Source organism: Myotis nattereri (assembly GCF_964212035.1).
Source record: "Myotis nattereri genome assembly, chromosome: 18".
NCBI lineage: Eukaryota > Metazoa > Chordata > Mammalia > Chiroptera > Vespertilionidae > Myotis > Myotis nattereri.
In genome coordinates, this window is record NC_138093.1 from 17,426,080 (window position 1) to 17,452,803 (window position 26,724).

The following is a 26,724-nucleotide window of genomic DNA, read 5'->3' on the forward strand; positions in this document are numbered from 1 at the left end:
ACCAAAGCCTTCAAAAAGAGGTAAAAGGTCAGAGGTTAAAGGATTTAGGCAAATTTCCACTCTTACTCCTTCAAAGCTTCTGCTGACATTGTTCTTCACTTTGCCTGCATTTCTCTGCCAAAAGCCTAGAACAATGCACTGGCAATCTCTTCCTTAAAGTCCATTGAAATATCAGCATTTAAATGCAAGTTGTTTGGGGGGAAAAAATTGCAGATAGTGTATATACTTAGTTCTTGATGAAAAACTGATTCCTTTACTAATTCTTAAAGATTATTTGCAAGCCATTATATTAATAATAATAATAATAATGTATCAACCCTTTCTTGCAAGAGTAGTAAATCCAGCCTACCCCCTATTTCTGTATATAAAGTGTTATTGGAGCACAGCCACAGCTATTCATTTATTATCTGTGGCTGCTTTCAAGCTATAATGGCAGAGTTGAGTAGTTGCAATAGGAAAAGTATGGCACATAAAGCCTAAAATATTTACTATCTGACCCTTTGCAGAAAACGTTCGCCAATCCCTGTTTTGTGATGTGCCAAACATTATCCTAATTGTCATAGCCTCATTCATCATTACCAGTACCCAATAACTATGGATACCATCCTTCTTCTAGTGGAAGAGATTGAGAAACAATGGCCAGATTAATGCTGAATCAATGAAGGAAAACAGCTCCATTAGGGACAGAATTGTTATTAAATTTATATCCTTGAAAATTTTAGAAAGAGGATGATCTCTTGAAATCTTTCCAAATATTGTTACCTTTTTAAAACAATAAACAGTTCATTTCCAGAGTCTGAGATTGACTAAGAAGACTCATCCAATCTCTTATTTTGCCTCCATACATCCTGAAACGTGAAACTATCCCAAACAAACAGTCTGGGATAGCTTGTTCCAAACTATGATCCATAAACTACCTGCATTAGAACAGCCCAGGGAGCTTACAGAAGGGCAGGTTCCTGGATTTAAATGTAACAGTAATTCAAACCAGCTGAATTAGAATTTCAGATGGAATCTCCAGTCTTGATAAGCTCCCTAGAAGATTCTTGGGCACATTAAATTTAGAAACTATTCGTTTGAGTTCTCTCCAAAAATAAATAAATAAAGTTGCTTTTAGAGATTAGCCCATGACGTTTTCCATATATCAGGGCCAAATTCCTCCTGAGGTTCAGCCCTGGTGCCTTTTGCTATAGTCTATTATGTTAGTTGGTTATCACCCTCTTCCCAAATCTCTCCCTTACTAACTGGCCCCCTTACTAACCTTTCACTTTCATTCTCCTCCATATGGTATCTCCTTGATTTTCCTATCTAAACCCAATCACATTTGTTCTTTACAGAAAAATAAAGATATTTTTCAAATAAAACTCTTGGACCATGATTTGTGACAAATTTTCAAATAAAGAACATTTCTAACACTAAACCCAGACAGAAGCCAGCATTCACATTATAATGAGGATGGCAAAGGTAGATTCTTCCTGCTCACTGGTCTCTCATCCTGAAAGCTACTGTTGCTGACCCGCACCCCCCAGTGCAGAGCTGTTGGCTATTTCCCAGTAGGCAGATGTTTACATAGAACACAACTCACTTTCTTGTCCAGTCTGCCTTAGGAGCAGATCACAAACCCATGAGGTATGAAATAAAATAAAATAAAATAAAATAAAATAATAAAATGTAAATTAAATTAAAAATAAAATAAAAATAGAGAAGAACATACCGTGTTCATGGATTGGTAGAATCAACATCATCAAAATGTCCATACTACCCAAAGCAATCTATAGATTCAATGCACTCCCCATTAAAATACCAACAGTGTATTTCACAGATCTAGAAAGAACGCTCCAAAAATTCATCTGGAATAAAAAAAAAACCCTGAATAGCTGCTGCAATCCTGAGAAAGAAGAACAAAGTAGGTGGGATCTCAATACCAGATATCAAGCTGTATTACAAAGCCACTGTTCTCAAAACTGCCTGGTACTGGCACAAGAACAGACATATATACCAATGGAATAGAACAGAGAACCCAGAGATCACCCCAAACCACTATCTTCAATTAATATTTGACAAAGGAGGCAAGAACATACAATGGAGTCAAGACAGTCTCTTCAATAAATGGTGCTGGGAAATTTGGTCAGACACATGCAAAAAAAATTAACCTAGACCACCAACTTACACCATACACAAAAATAAACTCAAAATGGATAAAGGACTTAAACGTAAGATGGGAAACCATAAGAATATTAGAGGAATCCTCAGGTAGCAAAATCTCAGACATATGCCGAAGCAATTTCTTCACTGACACAGCTCCTAGGGCAATGGAAACTAAAGGGAAAATAAACAAATGGGACTATATCAAAATAAAAAGCTTCTGCACAGCAAAAGAAACCATCAACAAAACAACAAGAAAACCCACTGCATGGGAGAACATATTTGCCAATGATATCTCCGATAAAGGTTTAATCTCCAACATTTATAGGGAACTCATACAACTTAACAAAAGATAAACAACCCAATCAAAAAATGGGCAACAGACCTAAATAGACACTTTTTGAAAGAGGACATACATAAGACTGAGAGACATATGAAAACATGCTCCAAGTAACTAATCATCCTAGAGATGCAAATCAAAACGACAATGAGGTACCATCTCACACCTGTCAGAATTGCTATCATCAACAAATCAACAAATGACAAATGCTGGCGAGTATGCGGAGAAAAAGGAACCCTCGTTCAGTGCTGGTGGGAATGCAAACTGGTGCAGCCACTGTGGAGAACAGTATGGAGTTTCCTCAAAAAACTAAAAATGGAACTTCCATTTGACCCAGGGATCCCACTTCTAGGAATATATCCCACGAAACCAGAAACACCAATCAGAAAGGATATATGCACCCCTAAGTTCATAGCAGCACAATTTACCATAGCTAAGATTTGGAATCAGCCTAAGTGCCCATCAGCAGATGAATGGATTAAAAAACTTTGGCACATCTACACAATGGAATACTATGCAACTGTAACAAGGAAGGAACTCTTACCATTTGCAACAGCATGGATGGAGCTGGAGAGCATTATGCTGTGAAATAAGTCAGTCAGAGAAAGATAAATATCACATGTTCTCTCTCATTTGTGGATTATAATGAACAACAAAAACCAAAGAACAAAAACAGATATAGAGGCAGAGAAGCATCCATCAGATGCTCAAAACTCAGAGGGAAGATAGGGGAGGGTGGGGGTGAGAGGGAGAGATCAACCAAAGGACTTGTATGCATGCACATAGGCATAAGCAATAGATATGGACAACAGGGGGTGAGGGTGAGGGCAGGATTGGGGGGATGAAGATAATTGGGGGGATAAGGACACATCTGTAATATCTTAATCAATAAAGGGGGAAAAAGTCAAAGTATGAAAAAAATATTTTATTTTATTTTTATTTTTATTTTATTTTTTTTATTTTATTTTTTATTTTATTTTAAATAAAATAAGTAGAAACACCCTAGTTGAGGCTGTGTAGTCTGGGGAAGTTGCAACAGAGTCCTCACGCCACCGGAGAAGTCCTGACTCTCCTATGAATGGTCTGCTTCAGTCCCTCTGCCCTATCAATCACCGCGGGAAGGAGCTCATTTGAAAAGGGGCCATAGCGCCAGCACAGCAATGTACTTGAGTGCAGCAGCTCAAGCCTTGGTCAAGTAGCATCCTGTGATGAGACATCCATGCAGCACATTCTCCTGGCTCCCACGGGCTCAAAACATCATTTTTGTATTTTTTTAATTCATTGATTTGTAGTCTTTAAATTAATTTACCTTGTTTGTTACCTGCTGTGGCTGTCATTCACAGCCAACTCTAAGACCCCTCGCCCTGCAAAATAGAAATCAAGTTAGGGTGCCATCGCAGCATCTGCACATGCTCATGAATTCTCATGTTTACTTTTGCAAATATGGGAACAACTCAAATGAGACCTTGGTGATCCACCAAGCAGATTTGAAGGAAAAAAATTTTTTAAAGAAAAAAGAAAGAACTCTTCAGGGTGACTTTGAAACCTATTTTGTGCTCTCCCTTTTTTCTTTTTCTCTCTCTTTCCCTTTGTCATCAATCATCATTCTTATATTTCCCTATTCATTTCCTTCACTTGCTGAAAGACAACCTTTAGCTATAGATTTCTAGTTTTCCCCAATGGCTCTGATTCCAAAGATTCTGTCACTTTGTCTGTCTAAAATAAACCCAAAATTGCCAGGGCAGATATCTACAAAAATACCAAATTAAGGAAAGCCTCCTAAAGATGTGAAAATAACCTAGCAACATCTATTGGGGGCCTAGCATGTCCCAGGACTGTGCTAAATGCTTTTCATACATCAGCTGACTCATTCTTACAACAGGTTCTACTTCTAGCTTCATTATCTGGAGAAGGAACCTGAGACGAAAAACAATGTGTGTGCCCAAAGCCACACGGCTGGTAATTAGCCAACACTGAACTCCAAGCCCAGGCCTCTGACCTGGCAGCTTCCCTGCTGTCCTTTGAAAAGCCACTGGGAGGTCTGCTGCTCCGGATGGCTGGCTGCACCCGGTCCAGGCTGAGTTACAGTGGTGGCCTGGGGAGGTGCTTTTTTTTTTAATCCTCACCTGAGGATATGTTTTCGTAATGATTTTAGAGAGGAAGGCTGAAAGAGAGAGGGAAAGAGAGAGAAACATCTATCAGTTGCTCCCCATCTGTACCCTGACCAGGGATCAAATCCCCAACCTGCATATGTGCCCTGACCAGGAATCGAACCCACAACTGTTTGGGTGCATGGGTTGATGCTCCAACCAGCTGAGCCATCCAGCAGGGTGGGAGAGGCTTTTTATTTATTATACATTTGGTAGGAGGTCATTTTGAAGAAGGATTCTCTGACCCAGGATATTAGCTCCTAGGGTGGGGAGGGAGGGATAATTTCTCTTCCTATCTTTTAAAGTTCTGCTGGCGGGAGTAATAATCAAATTAACATGAGACAGATTAACAAACAAAAATGTCTAAATTTATTACATATGTACATATGGGGTTCCATAAGAACATGAGACCACAGGACAGATCAGGCAGTTGAGGCTTCTAAGCCATCTTGAGCTAAGGAGAAGGGGTTGTGGGTTGTGGTTTGGGACTTCAAAGGGCAGGAAGGCAATTCACATAGAGACAGAAAAGCAAATGTTTGCTGGGCCATCTTTAACAACAGGACACAGAGAGGACTTTGATCAAAGGACCCTTGCAACACCAGTTCATATTACACTTACCTGTGATGACATCTTTTCCCAGAACAAGTTCTCTATCTAGCTTCTTTTTAAGCAGTTAGGGGGAAAGTCAAAGGTTTTTACTGAGTCTTTCCTTTCTTAAAAAATAACCCACTTAAAATAATCAGCATTCCAAAGCGGTATATTTTGGGGTAGCAAGCTCTGCTCCCCCTCATTCCAAGAAAATATTTGCTCAATTATTTTTTTTTCATTAAAAAGGAGATATTATGCAACAACTATTACAGACCAAATGTGCTGTTAGGAGCTGTGAGAAAACAAGAAACAAGTCAAGAAAATGCCCAGCTTTGGGGAAACATACAGTCTTATGCAGAGCGACTAATAGGTAGAAAGTGAATCAACACTATAATGCAGTCCCCTCTTGTAGAGTCAGGAGAGTGGCAAGCTCAACAGGGAGTCAAGGTAATAGATGCCTCCACAGACCATCTCTGGCCATTACTCTCATGCTCCCCGTCTCTGGAGTCCACTCCTCCCCTCCTCTGCCTGTTGGAGTTCTATGCATCCACAGTGTCTTGACTCTTAGTCCCAACTCCACTCCACCAGCTGTTGTGTGACCTCATGTCATGTCACCACACTTATCTGAGTTTTAGTTTCAAGATGATCTGTGCCTGCTCTGACAGAATTTACAGTCCCAGCAACGACTATACTAACATTTGGCACCAGGTCTGAGTGCGGGGAAGGGTGGGAAAGGGTCAAACCAGTGACCTGACCATCTCTCTTCTCATATTCACAAACACTGGAGACCAGTTGCAGATCATTCAACAGGAGCAAATCCCTTCATTGCCCAAAACCTTTTTTCTCATTTGCTAGAGCAGCCAAGAACGGGGTGGGGCTTCCACCTGTGAAAAGTAGAAAGCTCTGCCGCATTTCCCCCACACGGGAGAACATGGCCAAGCGGGTTGCAATTGTGGGAGCCGGGGTCAGTGGCCTGGCCTCCATCAGGTGCTGCCTGGAGGAAGGTCTGCAGCCCACCTGCTTTGAGAGGAGCGATGATCTTGGGGGCCTGTGGAGATTCACAGTAAGTGGGGTTTCAACCACTTTGTTGTGTCTATTTAGAAAAGGACTTGACTGATGCAAAAAGAAACAGAATTTCGTCCACAAGGGCCAGCTGCTCTGGGGACGGACTAGAAATATCTGCTGAACCAGGAAGGGCCACTGAAAGAAAAAAAGCAGGGCACAGCCTGGGCTTAAGTGGAAGGCGTCAGCCGCCTTACAAACTTTATCCAGAGCCAAGAGGAAGAAAGATGCCCCTGAAGGGCTGTGGAAGAGGTTGGAGTGGCTGGGACGGGCCAGGAAAGCCCAGGACCAGGGAAGCAGGCTGAGGCAAGACTAGAGACCGCAGTGTTTGTGGCAAAGGTATAAACACAGCGCAGGAAGTGCAGCCTCTGCCTGCAAGACTGAGCGCGTGTGCCTGCTTCTTTTTCTAGCCCGGCTCTATCTGAAATTAAACAGCACAGGACTCAGTGTACAATGGGTTCTAGCCTCAAGGTCCTGCTTTCCAGGCAATCTCAGTCCATGCCAAGAATAATCAGAAGTCAAGAATGTGGGTTTGGAGACTTTTTTGTTCCCTGAACAAAAGAAATATTCTCAAATCTCAGCAGGGCTACAGTCTGGACTGGAGATGAGGTTAAGGTGAAGAAGGACGACAGGGGACTATACAGCCCAGTGGTGACTGGTTTGGGGTCCAGAGGGTTATAGGGGCCCTGCTGGAGGCACCTGAAACCCTATGAGCTCCATGGCTCAGCCTGGGAAATATTAGCATTAGATGTCCCCAAACCTCCAATTTTCCCTTCTGAGCCTGAAATGTGCTGTGGAAGAATAGTGAAAGAGAACAAGGTGTCAGGTATCCTGGCCTCAGAGTCCCTGAAGGGCTACAGAAAGAGAGCATTCCTCTATTACAGAGGGTAGTATTTGGAACTGGAATAAAGTAATTGTTTTCTAACTCAGTGAGCAAAGCTCCAGAGAGGCCAAGGTTGCATAGGCCAGCTGGGCTCACATAGAGAAGAAATGTGTATCTTGAAATGTGTCCAACCACTGAACTGACCATCATTGTGTACAGACCTCCGAAAGGGAACTGATGAAAGAGCACAGTTGTTCCCACGATTCAAACTGCCTATGTTCCAATAGGATAGCAGAAACCCAATACTCAGGCCATTGTAAACCCCACCCCCTGCCGCTGCCACCCCATGTCCATCGAAGACACTGTTAATCAAGCATGATACCCCCCCTCTGATGAGCCTCAGAATCCTTAACACAACACTCCAGAGAAGAACCACTAATCTATCAGAGTGGGGACTGGAACTACCCAATTAAGGGCACCATACACACGGTTGTCAAACCTGGAAACCTTTTACCTGCTTCCTCTCCAAAGTCCTAAATCCCATAAATTGCACCTTGCTGCTGCTTATCAATCCCACTTCTCTTGGTTTCAACTATCAATGCCTCTGCTCAAGCCCTCATTAGCAAGCACATGGATTTGTGTCTTAGGCTCTTAATTAGCCTCCTTCCTTTCCAGATCCCTCTAATTCACCTTTTAAAGAACCAGAATTATCGGAGCTCCAGTTGCGCAATCGGTTAGCGCGAGGTACTTAAAGAACCAGAATTATCTTTCCAAAATTCCACATTCAAACATTAGGAAGATTGCCATAACCTTCCTATAAAATCCAAATTCCTTACCTTTAGATATGAAATCTTTCATAACCTGAACCCTGTTTCTCCATAATCAACAGCACCCCATGAAACCAAAGAACCTAGGAATTGCCCATCATTCAGATACTACTACTTCCTGGCTTCCATCTATTTCCATATTCTCTTGTACTTTGCTGTGATACTGTGTGAATCTGGACAGGTGAGTTCATCCCAGGTTTATTTGTTAGCATGTGATGAGTGAAATTATAATTCTGATCATAAAATTCATAGTGGGGTCCACTGTTCATCATCTCTCAAGGGCAGGATAGCAAATCCCACTAGAAGGTGACAGGTGACATATATAGTCTGGATCACCTTAATATTGGTCAATGTGTGGTTGTCTAATAATTAGCATCCATTTCATGGGTGTGCCCTCACATGCACAAACACATCCATGCTCATGTGCACACACTGTCTGTACAGGAACATGTTGAAGAAGGCAGAGCCAGCCTCTACAAGTCCGTGGTTTCCAACAGCTGCAAGGAGATGTCCTGTTACTCAGACTTTCCATTCCCAGAAGATTATCCAAACTATGTGCCCAATTCTCAATTCCTGGAATATCTCAAAATGTATGCAAACCACTTCAACCTTCTGAAGTGCATTCAATTCAAGGTAAGACACAGCATCAATCAATAGTCAGGAAGTACTTTTTAACCTATTTTTTGTGCTCTCTCTATAGCCTAGTCTTAGGAAATGAACTGGCAAGACTGCTGTGACCTGGCTAGATTCCTTTTTCCCTTGTGCTTAACCACACCCCAAGTGAATCTGAAGTAGCTACTGTGTGTAAAGATTCACAGGCATTACATTTTAATTTGTAATACTTATATACAAATATCCTAAGGGGCCTTAAATATATCTAACTACATTTTCAACTTGGGCCAAATGCCTGCACAGAGGGAAACTGAGAACTATCAGGGCCTGGGTACTCTCTTCTCTACTATCCTTTGATCGGGATTGGCATGTACAATGGCCCATACACAAGAGAACCTCACTATTTGAGGGAAAAATTTTCTCAGTATCCTTGGGAATAGAAAAATCTTTAAATATTATTATTCTCACTGACCCTACCAATCTCCCTTCCCATTTTGGAGGACAGAGAGGGAGGAATGTAGCAGGACATGAATAAGTGAATATATCATCTTTCTCTTTCTTGTCTCCTTTTTCCATTCCTCTCCAAAAAAAAACAAATGAAAATCCATGTGTTTCCCTTCTCCTGCTTCCCTCCCTATTGAAGATGGGTATGTTGAGGAATCCATAAGGAACTACACAGAAAAAGCAACATAAATGGGAAGATTGATGGGAACAAGTAAAAAAAAATATTTATATTCACAACCTTTAAAGTACTACTGCTCAAAACAAACTCATAGACATATCTCCACCTCCATGTTCACTGCAGCATTATTTACAATGGCCAAGACATGGAACCAACCTAAGAGTCCCCTGATGGATGAATGGATAAAGAGAATGTGGGTGGGTGTGTGTGGGTGTGGGTGTGTGTGTGTATGAATGCAGTTCAGTCATTTTTTGAAAAGTAGAAGGAAACCCTGCCATTTGCAACAACATGGATAGACCTTGAGGGTATTATGCTAAGTGAAATAAATAATACAGAGAAAGACAAATATTATATGACCTTACTTAAATATGGAATCTAAACATCTGAACTCATAGAAACAGAGAATGGGTTGGTAGTTGCCAGAGATAGCCCAATTCAATGTATAGGGTTATGCTTATTATGTAGAATCTGTGCTCTAGAATGTTTGAAATGTCAACTGGCACATCAGCCTTTACTGGAACCTTGACAACTACTTATTACATCTGTGATTCTTTCTTCAGACTGAAGTGTGCAGGGTAACTAAACGTCCAGATTTTACTGTCACCGGCCAATGGGAGGTGGTCACCCTGAATGAAGGGAAGCAAGAGTCCGCCATCTTTGATGCCATCATGGTCTGCACCGGTTTCCTCACTAACCCACATCTGCCATTGGACTCCTTTCCAGGTTTAACATTTTCTGCAGTTGACCTTAATTTGTCTCATGGAGCTATCCTGCTACTTGGTTTGTCTGGGAATGAATGCCTATGGCTCCTCCATTAAGTAGTTAAAGTTGTGAGGTAATAGGTCTTTTTCCTAGTCTGCACTTCCTAACCAGTTTTTGGCTTTCATGTGTTCCAAACAATCTATGAGTACCAAAGAACAGGATGCATAACTAACAAGCAGTTTTACGCTTCACTGAGGTTCAGTGTCCCTCCTTAAGACATGGGATGCCTAGACAAGTTGGTAGCCTACGCACATTGCCAAAGTTGAGTTTAGAGGCCACCAAAAGTCAATCAGTGACTAAAGGAAAAAGCAGTTTGATTTTTTAGGGTTTTTTTATTATATGAGTCATAGCAATTACCATGGCACTGGGTCACTCATCAACAGAGAGATGAGTCTTGGGAGGCAAGTGAAGACATCTTTCTCTGTCTTTTGCAACTAAGAGTCATGTTAATCGCCATCATATATCAGTTGGGTTACAATTCAGAGGGACTAGAAAATGCAATAGTTGGTTTATTTTCTCTGCAGTAAGTATTCAAAAAGTTAAAACTTTAGGAAATTTTTCTCTAAATATGACCTGTAGTGATCTCAAGATTCATCTTCCAATAAATTCATGTTTCCTCAGGTTAAGATAAAGCAGATTCATTGAAAAAAAGCAACAAGTTCAGTCTTCTTCCCAATGCAGGAAACTGCTACATTATCCCTGAGAGAGGCTCACCACCTCTGCTTGAACACATTCAACAATGGACTCTCACCACCCCACATGACAACCCAATTCTTCGTCAGTTGTTGCCTACAGAGAAAATTACTGAGCAGTGAGCTACTCCAAACTCCTAAGGAGTGCCTAGTATAGGATCACTCCAAGAATCAAGAAAGTTCCATTGCATTGAGAGTGCACTGCATTTATTTAGCACCTATAGTATATTGCACAAGGTGCTTAGAATATAAAAGTGAATAAGAGACCATGCAGCCTGTATGAAATGAGTGGATTTTTATAGGAATCCAGTAGAGAAATGACAATCCACAAATAACCTGGAGTGAAAACAATACTCATTTTACAATAAACTCATATATATATATATATATATATATATATATATATATACCTTCAATGGTCCTGGATCTGCTCACCAGATGTCACTCAATTCAGATCAGATTAGGAGAAAGCATACTCTGAAAGCAACTGAGTCAATATACTCAATTTGACTAGGATAAGCTTGAAGCCCAGGAGATATAGATTCAATTAACAAGCTAAATTATCTTGGGCCTTGCACTTAACCTTCCTAACCCTTTGTTTCCTCACCCATAAGTGAGGGGCTCTTCTTCCTTGCTTGTGAAAATTCTATATAAATCAAATTTTATATATATTTGATGTTCTGTCAAATATAGGATGTTCTGTCAACCTTTAAATGGTAATGACTCCTTACACTTTTCTTTATAAATCTTTTTGCCATGATATTTCAATTTAATAGTAATTATCCAGTAAATAAAACTAGAGGCCTATTTAGTGAAATGAAGTACCTCCATTGAATAATCACTCACTAATTTCTGTAGATCACAAAGTCATGTATTCATATTTCAGATTTTCTTAAAATTGAGTATGCTGTTATAAACAATCTAAATCATGTGTCTAAAGGATGTCATTGATTGAACAATACTTATGTTTTACTCACTGATTCTTAAAGTCTCTATTTGACATCTTATTTTTTTTCTACAGGTATAAATACATTTGAAGGTCAATACTTTCATAGCCGACAGTATAAACATCCAGATATATTTAAGGACAAGAAAGTTCTTGTGATTGGAGTGGGAAATTCTGGCACAGACATTGCTGTGGAGGCCAGCCATGTGGCAAAAAAGGTACTATACTATATATATAGATAGATAGATCGATAGATAGATGGATAGATAGATAGATATAGACATAGATATAGATATAGATATAGATATAGATATATAGATATATAAAGTTCTTTGGTTTTCTTAGTTTTAAATGTTTTTTATTTCAATTATGATTGCTATTGAACCCATGAATAATTTTTTAGTTCTGTATTTTTCAATTAGAGTTGTCATTCAATATTATATTAGTTTCAGGTATTTGGCATAGTGATTAGATTTTATATAACTTATGAAGTGTTCCCGCTGATAAGTCTAGTGCCCCTCTAGCGCCATATGTAGTTGTTACAGTATTATTGACTATATTCCCTATGCTGTACTTTACATCCCCATGACTATTTTTACAACAGCAAAGAAGGTATCATTCTCGATGTGATTTAATGAAGAACTTCATCTTAAGACACATGCCTCAGGCAAACAGTGTTGGACACCATGATAAAGGATGAAAGGACTAAAAATGCCTAAAACACATATACAACGTGAATTTTTAAAGTATTTTTTTCCTAAACGATTATAAATTTTACCGCAAATTCCAGGTGGCATCTTTCCTCCAAAACCTACTCCTCAGACTTCCTATTTTTGTTGTTTTCCCAGTCATCCCATGAGAGCTACCAGAGGCGTCTCTTTCTTACCCAGTTCCATAGGTCAGACAATCCTGGCAGTTTCTCCTTGCTAAGCTCTCCCTTTGCTCCTTCCTTTCTGGATTACTTGCCACCACCATCATCAGATCCATACCACCTCACACTACAGCTGTGGCATTGTCCTCCTAATAATAACTGTAGAAATAGTTACTATTTATTGGGGTTTACTATGTGCCAAGTGCTTCACCAAGTGCATTGCCCCAACCAATCACTGAAGCAAGCCACTGATGCAGGTACTGTTAGTACCCTGGCTACAGATAAAGAAACTGAGGCTTAGAGAGGTGAAGAAACCTGCCTAAGATCACACCCCTAGCAGGTGGGAGAGCCAGTCTTCAAATCTAAGTCTCTTTCATTCAAAGCCTCTGTCCCTAATTCTACCCTGCACCCACCCCGTCCATCCCCCTAGATGCCCAACCACCAACAAACAAATCCTCTGAAAAGCCTGCTCTTGTTATGACACTCTTATGTTAAAAAATAAAGAAATAAATAAAACTTCTAATAACTCCCCTATCTAAAATAATAGTAATAAATTGTAGGTGTATTAGCTCTGTGTTATAGGGTTCTCCATAATCTGGTCCAAATCTGCCATTTTAACTTTACCCCTCCCCGCTAGTAAGAATTGATGTGATACCTGTAATATACACTCCTCAGTTAACACGTTTTAACTTTACTATTGCTAATTACATTTAACTCTTACTATTGCTATTACATTTATTAACATGTTTTAACTCTTACTATTGCTAATTACATTTATAGTATATACATTTTCTTTCCAACTATGCTATAAACTCATGGAGAGCCATTTGGCCAACAAATACATATTGTTGGCTTCTCATGTGCTGAATGTTGCACCAGGCACTGGGGATACACTGAAGAACACAACAACAAGTTCCTTCTACCATGGAGCACGTAGTCTTAGGGAGAACAGATGCTGGTAACAAGTATAAATAACTAGATCAATGACTGCAAGAGTGAAAGTAGCCAACTTTTACATAAAGAAAAAGGACTGGGAGTTTATAACTTTGATATTCCCTTCTTAAACTTTCAAATAAAGGACTTGATGACTGATTTGTTGATTGATTGATTTGGAAAGACTTAGCAGTCTGGTGAAGTCATCCTGAAGAAAGAGAAAGGAGGTCCTGAAACAAAAATTAGCATAGTCTCATCCACTATGACCACCACATGTGGGAAGCAGATTATTGGGTCTATGTTTCTAATCACTTGGAAATTTCTTCACTCAGAAAACATGTGTTGGCACACATCTTATCATTTCTGTATCAACCCAGAAACTCCTCTCCATTTAAAACAAAATTCATATCTACTGACATGTCCTATCTGATTCTATATCACGACAAAGAGGCAGGTTCAGTACAAATATGTTCAATACAGAATTATTGATATACTCACAACTCTGTTCCTACATTTCCTGTATTGCATATACTACTCCATTATAAGGCCAAACAGCACATATAATAAAAACACCGACACTGTAGCTCTGGTTGCCACACCCCAGTTTGTTGGAGGGGGGGGAAGCCATCTGTTAAATCAGTTGTTTTGTATCTGCACAGTAACAGATTCATGGACTAAATTTTCTTAGTTTTAAACAGTTGTATAGACAACTTCTTATTGTGTAGGTACCAAAAAAAAAAACAAACAAAAAAACTATCAGCTTTGTGAATTCAGTCAGCTGGTAAACTTAGTCAATCTATAAATAAAGTCCACCAAAACTAACTGTATTATTGAATTTTACTGCCAGTTCAAACAATGGTTTCTGTTGAAATCTTTTCTAGACTCCTTTTAATTGCTGTCACACCCTGTTCTTATTTTCTACAACTATTATAATATGTCTTAAGGCATTTTAATACTCTAGGGTCCTCAAACCATTATTTCAAAGGAATAACTTTAGGAGTTGAGGGGGCCAAACTATCCTGTCAGGGATGTATTTTGAAGGTGGCAGACTTTTTGATGTCATTCAATTTATGAAATTTCTCAAATCTCTGGCAGGCCAGTGCTGTTCACTTTGTCAGACTGAGTGACCTCTCTGATTGCTTCCAGGTGTTCCTTAGCACCACTGGAGGGGCATGGGTGATGAGCCGAGTCAGTGAGTCGGGGCTCCCATGGGACATGCTGTTCATGACTCGATTTCATAACATGTTGAGAAATTCTCTCCCAACACCAGTTGTGACTTGGTGGATGTCAAGAAAGATAAACAGCTGGTTCAATCATGCAAACTATGGCTTAGCACCAGAGGACAGGTAAATATGATGTATCTGCAGAGGGCTATTAGGAGAAAGAGCCTCCATCCTTCTCACAGCATATCCAAACGAGGCAATAGCATGACAACATGCCTGAATATGAAGGAAAACTTCATACACACTTCCTTGATCATAGGAGCTAACCGTTTTTGTGTTCTCGGTAAGTAAAATTATGAATTTCACCTTGTCAACAATCTTTAAAGTGAGTATTATTATAATCTCCCCTTTACTGTGGGTAAACTGAGGCTTAGAGGGGAAGTGCAATCACTTGTCCAAGCTCATCTATACTAATAAAAGAGAAAGATGCAAATTGCCTGTACCTCTGCCACACCCACCAGCCAATCAGGAGTAAATATGAAAATTAACCCAACAAAGATGGCAGGTTAATTTGCATACACAAGCGCCAAGTGGCTGGGGGCAGGGTGGCGCAAAGTGGCCTGGGTCCCGGGAACGGGCACCATGCCCGCAGGCTCCCGGGACCATCGCCGCCTTGGGAGGCGAGGGCAGCGCGCAGCTTGACAGCAGACAGCAGGGCCTGCTTGGCCGTCGCTCTGAAATCACAAGAATGATTTGTCTATGACTCTTTTTAAAACAACACCACTCGCTATTTTTTTTATTGATTTCAGAGAGGAAGGGAGAAGGGGAGAGAGAGAGAGACATCAATGATGAAAGAGAATCATTGATTGGCTGCCTCCTGCATGCCCCCTACTGGGGATCGAGTCCCCAACCCAGGCATGTGCCCTTTACTGGAATCGAACCCAGGACCCTCCAGTCCACAGGCTAACACTCTATTTACTGAGCCAAACCAGCTAGCGTTGTCTATGACTTTTTTGACAAAAGCAACATGCTTGCCTTGTTTCACTGGGTAGGAAAAATCAAATCCTATAGTTGCCCTTCACCATCTCTCTAATAGCAGTGCCTTCTTGACCTTGTCAAGATGACCTTGACTTCAGTCTGACCTGTCACAACCTATGACTTATTGTATTATCAAGAACTAATGGTTTTAATTCCTTATTCGTTAGGTTGGTACAATGAGCTTCTATTACTCCCGTCTGAGCTCCCTCCAGATTTAGCTCTGGCCTAGCATGGATCAGGTGGCACCCAAGCCACCATTGACAGCATGCAGTCCCCTTCATGCTACATACACGTCTTTCCTTTTGCTCCCTTCTTCCTTCTCTCACATATCTTCCTCTTCCCTCTCCTCTATTATTCCCATCATTCCTTCCTTATCTCTTATCTACCACCTCTTCTACCTCCTACCTCTGAGCCTCCCATGGGTTTTGACTCTTTTCATCAGAGCTTTTTCTACCATAAGCGTTACCTAGCCTGGGTGGCAGCCCATCTATATATATAAAAGACTAATATGCTAAGTATCCCTCCACCTGTCCGACCGGTCACAATGACCCACACTGACCACCAGGGGGCAGATGCTGCCAAGCTGCAGTGACTTGGCAGCAGCCATTCTCAGGTGACGCACCCCGAAACCAGACAGGAGGGAGCCTGATTCCTCACAGGGCCATGCAATTCCAACTTCTGCCATGGGTTATGTTGTTGCTGGTTTATTACACACTTGCATTTGCATTCAATGTGCACGAATTCATGCACCGGGTCACTAGCGGGGGGACTATAAAGCATTTTATTTAATCCCATATACTCCAGAAAATGTGAGGAGGAGACTAAGGAATTATCATTCTTTAATTTCCAATGTACTTATTTCCAATAGTACATATGTACTATTTCCTTTGCTCTTCATCCCACCCAATGAACTGATAAGAGGTCATACCTCTGTATGACAGATAAATTAGGCCTAAAGGTACCAAATGACTTCCCAAACCCTGTTAAATGCAAACAATACTTTGCCTTTTTTTTTTTTACTGTCCCCCCACCCCTCCACCCCCATACTTTGCCTTTTTTATAGCCATATAACCAATAGGAACATTTTATTTTAAATTCAAAATCATTGTAATCAGCTGTTGGATCTCTATTTTTTAATTTATTTTTTTATCACCATTTATCCCCTCTGTGTCCTCTTCTACCTCCACCCATCCCCTTTACCCCCCACTCAGCACACTGCTGTCCATGTCCATGAGTTCTCTTTTTTTCTTTTTTGCTCAATCACTCCACCCCACCCCACCCCACCCCCAACACCCACCCCCCACTTAGAGCTTTCTGCCTGCTCTCTCTGAATCTGCCTCTATTTTGTCTGGTAGTTCAGATTGTTCATCATTATGATGCTGTCTCTTGCTGGATTCACCATAAGCCAAAAATGGCTCGGCTCATTGAAAACCAGTGTTTGTCTAGTGATTCCGAAGGCAGAGCCAGAAAAGGAGAATTCTGCCCTTGTTCCTTTGAAGCGCGTTTTCCTTGTACAATTGGTAGAACCCCGGTCCTCCTGCAGTCCTTCCGCCGTCTGCAAATGGCAGCGAGAGCTGAAGCTGCAATTCAGCAAGCTCCGACCTCCTTCTCCTCAGGCTTCCAAACTCTAGTAAATGTAAGTCATTGTCCTGTCCTTCTGGGTCCCTCATGAGCCCCAGAGGTAACTTTCCTGTCCCGAAACTGACCCCTCCGAAGGCGGCGGGGGGGTGGGAGGACGGCCCCGGCCCTGGGCCCTCCAGAGCAACGTCAAATACTCGCCTATGCAGGGAGCAGTGACTCCTGAGAGACACCGAGCGCTGAATGGGCAGCTGCTGACAACAAACTAGAAACAGACACCAAACAGAGAAGGCTGGGAGGCGGGAGCCCTCTGGAAGCTGCAGGCCTCCCCACCCAGAGGAGCAGGTTGCGCGCGCCATTACGTCCCCTCCACCCGGACAGGGCGGCGGCAGCTCTACTGGGGGCTTTGGCCTACCTGTGGGTTCCCAGAGCACAGTCCCGGCTACGTGGCCTGGAGCCTTTGGTCTTCGAACAAAGGGAACAGGCAGGAGCAGCAGGGTGTCGGCAGCCACCACGCGCCATGCCGTCCCGCAGGCTCCGCCCAGTGCCCAGCGCGCATGCCCGGCTCCGGAACTGCCTGCACCTGGAGCTGCACCTGGCGCTGCGCAGAGAGCGGTTCTCTACCCACCACCTTCAGAACCACCACCCTGACAGGCCGTCAGAGGCTGGGGAAGGGCAGCCTCCGGAAACCCGGGCCGAGGAGCCAGTGAGCACCGTTCTTATATCCCCTCCAGCTCCACGGGGCCCACGGAGGCTCCATTCAGGGCTGGGGCCTACCTGCGGGGTCACTGGAGCGTTCCCAGCTACACCACCTGGATTTGCCTGGAACAATAGGGCATCGCCATGTGCACCTGCAGGCCGGTGCTCCAGGGGCAATACGTGCCTGACCAGCTTCAATCTGCTTCCCAAAACTACCCGGCACATCAAGCCCACACAGAGGTCTCTTCTACACGGGACCCCTTTGTGAACAACAAACACGAGAGACGCTGTATACAGAAGGCTGGGGAGCTGTGAGAGCTCTCCGGGGCTGCTGGAAATTCTCCCAGGTTGGATGGGCTGCTGAGGGCCATGGTTTAAGTCCTCCTCCACCTCCCTAGGGTAGCCCTGGGCTCTGTCCAGGAGCTCTGGCCTGGCTGCAAGGTCTCTGTAAGGTGTTCCTGGACACAAGCCCATTTTGGGTGGAACATAGGGAGCAAGCGGGATCAGCAAGGCAGCACCACATGCACCTGGCTGGCCTCCCCATCTGGAGCCACGCTGGCTTACTGGGACAGCACCCCAGATACCTTGGCAGCCACTCGGCTCCTACCAGCCTGCCAAAAGCACCCAGCACACACAGCCTGCACAGAGGCCACTTCCATACAAAACCATTTTTTCAAGGCTGGAAGAGACAGGTATTTTGTCTAATTCATATAAACAAGCATAGAAAGTCAACAAAAGGAAAAGGCATAAGAATGTCTCTCAAATGAAAGAACAAGAAAAGTTCCCAGATAAAAACCCTAAGGAAATCAAGATAGTTGGTCTAATAAAGAATTCAAAGAGCCCTAGCCAGTTTGGCACAATGAATACAGTGCCGGCCTGTGAACCAAAGGGTCCCAGATTCGATTTCAGTCAAGGGCACATACCTTGGTTGCAGGCTCCTCCCCGACCCCAGCCCTGGTTGGGCACATGCAGGAGGCAACAAATCTATGTGTTTCTCTCATTGATGTTTCTCTCCGTCTTTCCCTCTCTCTTCCACTCTCCCTAAAAATCAATGGGAAAATATTTTTGGGTAAAGATTTTAAAAAAAAAAGAATTCAAAGAAATGGTCATAAGTATGCTCACCAAACTGGAGAGTAAAATAGAGGAATTTAGGGAGCATTTCAACAGAAAGTATAAGAAAAATCAAGCGCCGAACCGGTTTGGCTCAGTGGATAGAGTGTCAGCCTGCGGACTGAAGGGCCCCAGGTTTGATTCAGGTCAAGGGCATGTACCTTGGTTGCGGGCACATCCCTACTGGGGGGCGTGCAGGAGGCAACTGATCGATCTCTCTCATCCATGTTTCTAACTATCCCTCTCCCTTCTTCTCGGTAAAAATTCAATAAAATATATTTTAAAAAAAAAGAAAAATCAAGCCAACTTGAAGTATATATCTAAAATGAAAAACACATTAGAAGGAATCAACAGCATATTAACTAACACGTAATTACAGATCAGCAACCTAGGACACAGACTAGTGGAAATCAGCCAATCAAAATAGCAGAAAGGAAAAATAAATTTTTTAAATGAGGATAGTTTAGGGACCTCTGGGATAATATCAAGTGCTCAAACAGTTGCATTATACGGATCTCAAAAGAAGAAGAAGAAAGAAAAAGGAACTGAAACTTTATTTTAAAAAATAATAGCTAAAAATTTTCCTGACCTGAAAAAACTAAAAAGTTTTTGCACAGTGAAAGAAACCATCAACAAAATGAAAAGACAACCTATACTGATGGGAGAAGACATTTGCAAATAATATATCCAATAAAGGATTAATATCTAAAATATATAAAGAACTCATACAATTTAACACCCAAAAAAGATCATTTAAAAAATGGACAGAGGACCTGGATAGACATTTCTCCCAAGAAGACATAAAAATGGCCAACAGATACATGAAAAGGTGCTTAACATCACTAATAATCAGGGAAATGCAAATTAAAACCACAATGAGATATCAATTGACATCTGTCAGAATAGTTATCATCAGTAAATCAAATTACAAGTGCTGGCGTGGGTGTGGAGAAAAGGGAACCCTCATGCACTGTTGGTGGGATTGTAAATTAGTGCAGCCAGTAAGGAAAACAGTATAGAGCATCTTCATAAAGTTAAAAACAGAGCTGCCATACAATCCAGCAATTCCATTTCTGGGGATTTATCTGAAGAAAACAAAAACACAAATTTAAAAATATATATGCACCTATATGTTCATTGCAGCATTACTAGTAATAGCCAGCATATGGAAGCAACCTAAATGTGTATGGATAGATAAATGGATAAAGAAGATGTGGTATGGTCATATTCAGCAATAAAAGGAAAGCAATCTTGCCATTTGTGACAACATGAATAGGCCTAGAGGATAGTATGCTAAGTGAAATAATCAGAGAAAGACAAATACTGTATTATATCACTTATAGGTAGAATCTAAAATAACAAATTAAATAAATAAGACAAAACAAACAAACCCATAGATATAGAAAACAAGCTGATGGTTGCCAAAGTGGGGGGATGGGTAGGAAAAGTGGGGGAGCCCAGGTTTCATGATGAGGACGTGTCCGTGCGGGTTCATTGATTGTAACAAATGCACCACTCTGGTGGGGGATCTGGATGGGAGAGGCTGTGTGAGGAGGGGCAGAGGGTATATGGTAAATCTCTGTACTTCCAACTTAATTTTGCTGTGAACCTAAAACTGCAATAAGATATAAAGTCTATTTTTAAAAATGTTTTAAGCTCAGGAAGGATTTAAAAAGGCTGGCACCTCCTGCCTAGCCAGGAGCAGGGTCCCAGAATGAAGACAGGAAGGGAGGAGGCAAGAGGGTTGCTGTATCGTTCACGGGCAGATATATCTCTCCTGTGTTTTTGTTCAGGACACAGATGAAAGAGCCTGTGATAAATGATGAGCTCCCTGGCCGTATCATCACTGGGAAAGTGCTCATCAAACCAAGCATAAAGGAGGTGAAGAAAAACTCTGTCATATTTAACTACACCCCAAAGGAACAGCCCATTGACATCATTGTCTTTGCCACTGGATACACCTTTGCTTTCCCCTTCCTTGATGAAACTGTAGTGAAAGTCGAAGATGGCCAGGCATCACTGTACAAATACATCTTCCCCGCACATCTGGAAAAGCCAACCCTGGCTGTCATTGGTCTCATCAAACCCTTAGGCTCCATGATACCCACAGGAGAAACGCAAGCTCGATGGGCTGTTCAAGTCCTGAAAGGTAAGTGTGTGAGAAACAGCAGGGTAGGTGTGTTCAGTTTGCCATGTTATTTTGGATACTGGAAATTTCTAGACCCTCCCTCGCTCCTATCCAAAGCAACAGAATCTTTTTTTAATATATTTTTTTATTGATTTCAGAGAGGAAGGGAGAGGGAGAGAGAGATAGAAATATCAATGATGAGAGAGAATCATTGATTGGGTGTCTCCTGTACACCCCCTACTGGGGATTGAGCCCACAACCTGGGCATGTGCCCTTGGCCAAAATTGAACCCGGGACCTTCCAGTCCCCAGGTCAACACTCTATCCACTGAACCAAACCAGCTAGGGCCAAAGCAATAGAATCTTTAAAAGCAGAATGTATTCTACTGTTCGCTGAATTACACTATCATAATGAACCTGTGCCATTAACAGCACAAAAGATAAGTAAGAACTCAAAAAAGTCAGTTAGGTTGAACTGAATGGACTGATTCAATTAAAATGTAAGCGTTAAAAAAAATAAAAAATAAATAAAAATAAAATGTAAGAGTTTAACCAATTCAATGACAAAGTTTAGGCAAACCAGATGTGAGGTCCTGTCATATCAAGTAAGTAGCAAGATAACCAGATGCTGATATTTTTGGCCAGGAACATACCAACCACCAGGCCACTTAGGCTGCTAGCACATTTGCCAAGAGCCGACGAGTAGCTGGGTACTAGGAATAAATGCTGAGCAGTGAGAAAGCATCTTTACCCACTAAACAAGCACCTAAACCTAAAGTTAAATTGCATTTTTGTTTTACAGGTGTGAATAAGTTGCCACCTCGAAGTGTCATGATAGAAGAAGTTAATGCCAGGAAAGAGAACAGGCCCAGTGGGTAAGTTAACGACTTTTGTGTCCTTTTTGAATTATAACTGAAACTGGCAAAAACCATAACAAAGAGAGGTGAGGGTTACGCTAGAGAAAAAAGAAGCGCCTGAGACTTAGAGGAAAAAACTAGGATGGTCTGTTTAAGAAGAGAGGAAGGAAAGTGAAATTGAGACATTTTAATGTCCCAAAATCATCAGTTCAAACCATGGTCATCTTTGCACCACATGGAGTTTGGATTCTAAATCAAACATCGTTAACACTCCTCTACCAGATACATTATTCCATACCTTCTCCATAATCAGAAGGCAAACAGGTTTGTCCACGCTGACACTAAAAGGGTCTGTCTGCTTATGTATTCATTCAACAAATCTGTATTCAGTTGTCTTATTTTTATTCAGACCCAATCTAGAGAAAGTCTGCAAATGATGGCCTGGTGGCCAAATCTACTGACCACTTGTTTTATTCTTTACATTTTTAAATGGCGGGGGGGGGGGGGGGGGAGGAATACGGAAATATTTTGTGATATGTGAAAATTATATGAAATTCAGTGGCCATAATGTTTTATTAGAACATAGCCTCACTCATTAATTTACTTACTACCTATGGCTGCTTTCAAGTTATAACAGCAGAGTTGAGGAATTGAAATAGAGACCATAATATAGCCCATGAAGCCTCAAATACTGACTTTCCAGCCTTTTGCAGAATAAGTTTGTTGACGCCTTCCCTGGAGGAGACATTTCCACTTTTCTACTCTTTGTCTATCATTCAAGGACCAAAGAGAATAGAAGGGAGGTGGCAGTAAAGAAGGTGGTTTTGGGCTCCCTCTCTCACTCCTAATCCAACCCAAGCATCTCTGTTTTTATCTGTTTTACTGTTTAGGTCTTTGATGTGAAATTTCACTTAAAAAAAAAAAGAGGTTTCTAAGGACAAAAAAAAGTTTTAAAATCAATGCATTTAAGAAGCATATCACTTCTCTCATTCATATATACTTCAAAGTTCAAGTATTGACCTATTTTCATGGTACATCCTGAACCTGGAATATGATTTGATCTCCGTTATGGAATTCTAATATAACATAGACCATTAATTAGAGCTGCAAAGTGTAAAAGCTTCTTATCACATAGTTCAGTCAATGATTTTAGGGACTAATACCAGCATTACAGGGACATTCCACCCTACTGATATTTGTGGCTTTTTATATTATACACTAGGGGCCCGGTGCACAAAATTCGTGCACTGGGTGGAGGGGGGGGGAGTGTCCCTCAGCCCAGCCTGCCCCCTCTCACATACTGGGAGCCCTCAGGCGTTGACCCCCATCACCCTCCGATCGCCTGATCGGCCCCTTGCCCAGACCTGACGCCTCCACCAGAGGTGTCAGGCTTGGACAGGGGACCCCCATCTCCCCCTGATCACTGGCTCTGACCCCCGCCCAGGCCTGAGGCCTCTGGCCCAGGAATCATGCCTGGGCAGGGGACCCCCATCTCCCTCTGATCGCTTGCTCCACCCCCCGCCCAAGCCTGACGCCTCTGACCCAGGCTTCAAGCCTGGGCAAGGGGACCATCATATCCCCCCAATCCCTGGCTCCGCCCCCCACCCAGGCCTGATGCCTCAGCCAGAGGAGTTGACCCTCATCACCCTCCGATCACCAATCACCGGATCGGCCCCTTGACCAGGCCTGAGGCCTCCTGGGCAGTGGACCCCCAGCTCCCCGCGGTTGTAGGCTCCGCCCCTGCCCAGGCCTAATGCCTCTGGCCTAGGCGTCCGGCCCAGGCAGTGGGGACCTGCAGTGGCAGCGGGGGGCGCCGCGATCGTGGGCTTCGCTTTAGGCCCAGGCAAGGGACCCCTAGCTCCCGGGACTGCCAGCTTCGACCGTGCCCAGCTCCCATCGCTGGCTCCACCCCTACTTCCTGCTATCACTGGCCAGGGCGGCAAAGGTGCCTGATTCTCCGATCATGGCCCTGGGGCCGCCTTTGCCCTGCCCCCCAGCTCTTAGCTCCCCCCTGGGTTTCCGATCACTGTCAGTGGCAGGGGGCTTCTTCCTGCTTTCCCTTTCGCCTCCCTGCATTGTGCCTACATATGCAAATTAGCCACCATCTTGTTGGCAGTTAACTGCCAATCTTAGTTGGCAGTTAACTGCCAATCTTAGTTGGCAGTTAATTTGCATATAGCCCTGATTAGCCAATGAAAAAGGTATCGCCGTACGCCAATTACCATTTTTCTCTTTTATTAGTGTAGATACCTAGCAATAATTGAGTTTTAGAAAAATTTAGGAATAGTAAAATTATGTAAAATACTTTTTTTTTCTAGAAATTCCTAATCATTTGGCAAAAGAACTAAACTAATAATAGAGGCATTGTGAGTATTTGAAGCAACATAGGTATACAGTATATTTTCAAGGAACCCATCTTATCTACACTAATAAAAGAGAAAAATGGTAATTGGCGTACGGCGATACCGTTTTCATTGGCTAATCAGGGCTATATGCAAATTAACTGCCAACTAAGATTGGCAGTTAACTGCCAACTAAGATTGGCGGTTAACTGCCAACAAGATGGCGGCTAATTTGCATATGTAGGCACAATGCAGGGAGGCGAAAGGGAAAGCAGGAAGAAGCCCCCTGCCACTGACAGTGATCGGAAACCCAGGGGGGAGCTAAGAGCTGGGGGACAGGGCAAAGGTGGCCCCGCCCCCCAGCCATGATCAGAGAATCAGGCACCTTTGCTGCCCTGGCCAGTGATAGCAGGAAGTAGGGGTGGAGCCAGCGATGGGAGCTGGGCACGGTCGAAGCTGGCAGTCCCGGGAGCTAGGGGTCCCTTGCCTGGGCCTAAAGCGAAGCCCACGATCGCGGCGCCCCCCGCTGCCACTGCAGGTCCCCGCTGCCCGGGCCGGACGCCTAGGCCAGAGGCATTAGGCCTGGGCAGGGGCGGAGCCTACAACCGTGGGGAGCTGGGGGTCCCCTGCCCAAGCCTGACACCTCTGCCGGAGGCCTCAGGCCTGGTCAAGGGGCCGATCCGGTGATTGGTGATCGGAGGGTGATGAGGGTCAACTCCTCTGGCTGAGGCATCAGGCCTGGGTGGGGGGCGGAGCCGGGGATTGGGGGGATATGATGGTCCCCTTGCCCAGGCCTGAAGCCTGGGTCAGAGGCGTCAGGCTTGGGCGGGGGGTGGAGCAAGCGATCAGAGGGAGATGGGGGTCCCCTGCCCAGGCATGATTCCTGGGCCAGAGGCCTCAGGCCTGGGCGGGGGTCAGAGCCAGTGATCAGGGGGAGATGGGGGTCCCCTGTCCAAGCCTGACACCTCTGGTGGAGGCGTCAGGTCTGGGCAAGGGGCCGATCAGGCGATCGGAGGGTGATGGGGGTCAACGCCTGAGGGCTCCCAGTATGTGAGAGGGGGCAGGCTGGGCTGAGGGACACTCTCCCCCCAACACACCCAGTGCACAAATTTCGTGCACCGGGCCCCTAGTCTTTAAATAATACAGTGAGACTATTAGATAGACAGCTATGGGCATGGAGGGAAGAACCCAGGAACCATCGCAAATTGTGCAGCCTCATTGTTAACTTTTGGCACTTTTACTTGTTCTAAGATTATGATTATTTTATCTTTCTGTCTTCACCTTGCTCCCCAATCTTCCTTTTATAAAGGTTTGGCTTGTGTTACTGCAAAGCCTTACAGTCAGATTATATCACATACATAGACGAACTTCTGATGGATATCAATGCCAAACCCAACCTGTTCTCTATGCTCCTGACGGATCCACGTCTGGCTTTGGCCATCTTCTTTGGCCCGTGCACACCATACCAGTTCCGCTTGACTGGCCCAGGAAAATGGAAAGGAGCCAGAAACGCCATCTTGAACCAGTGGGACCGAACACTCAAGGCCACCCGAACTCGCACTGTACAAGAATCCCCATTTCCCTTTGCAATCTTACTCACGCTCTTTCTGGTTTTGCTTGTGGCTGTTTTTCTGATTTTCCTATAAATAAAAGATTACCTAAATGGCTTGTCAGATGCACAGAGTAGATTGCCCTGCCTGCCTCTGAATCTCTGAGAAACAGTAGTGATGGTAGCCTAGTTTCTTGCTGTAAAAAGCTCTGTCTTCATAAGCAAGGCTGAACAACACAATCCAACAAATTAGAAAACTTGTTCAAGTAAATGTCCGTTGATTTGTCCAAGGTATCAGAGCAAATAAGTGGCTAAGTCAGGACATAGGTCTCCAGAACATACAGCCAGGCCTTTTGATGCCACCATTGAGGCCTGTGGTTTCTAATGTTGAAATGACTTCAGAAGTCTTAATATATTCTTAATAAGTATATATTATTTATTTTTATTGATTTCAGAGAGAGGAAAAGAATTGAACCTGGGACCCTTCAGTCCACAGGCCAACACGCTATCCATTGAGTCAAACCAGCTAGGGCAATACAAATATTTTTTAAAAGAGTGGTATCATAAAAGTCATAGTACAAGGATATTTCTCTCTGTGTCTCTCTCTCTTTTTATGCCCAAGAGTGTGTATGGATGTGTCTTGGATTTGGTGGGTCTTTCCCTTTATGCACATCACTATGTTTCTGAGTCCCCACATGAATCTTTCTTCCCTGCTTATCCTTGCTCTTCTCCTCTAATGATGACTGTGCTAGACCTATTCTATGGCCATGGTGTAGAACAGATTCAATAGAAAGAAAGGGTTCTCACTCCTCATTTTGAAAGCATTCT

At 43.1% G+C, this 26,724-nt stretch overlaps 1 protein-coding gene across 1 annotated transcript; it reads left to right on the top strand.

Annotated features, from left to right (window-relative positions):
* The first annotated feature begins 6,118 nt into the window (after positions 1-6,118).
* LOC308534163 (flavin-containing monooxygenase 1) lies at positions 6,119-26,014 on the top strand. The gene is made up of 8 exons (XM_081112511.1): positions 6,119-6,286; positions 8,380-8,568; positions 9,790-9,952; positions 11,705-11,847; positions 14,580-14,779; positions 20,815-21,170; positions 21,951-22,023; positions 25,657-26,014. The coding sequence occupies exons 1-8, from the start codon at positions 6,155-6,157 to the stop codon at positions 25,991-25,993; spliced, it is 1,593 nt and encodes a 530-aa protein (XP_080968637.1). The 5' UTR covers positions 6,119-6,154; the 3' UTR covers positions 25,994-26,014.
* The last annotated feature ends 710 nt before the right edge of the window (positions 26,015-26,724 follow it).

Coding starts and splice junctions, on each gene's coding strand:
- LOC308534163 (XM_081112511.1), top strand. CDS start 6,155: ATGGCCAAGCGGGTTGCAATTGTGGGAGCCGGGGTCAGTGGCCTGGCC. Junction 11,848..14,579: donor CCAGCCATGTGGCAAAAAAG/GTACTATACTAT, acceptor GATTGCTTCCAG/GTGTTCCTTAGCACCACTGG. Junction 22,024..25,656: donor AAAGAGAACAGGCCCAGTGG/GTAAGTTAACGA, acceptor CCTTTTATAAAG/GTTTGGCTTGTGTTACTGCA.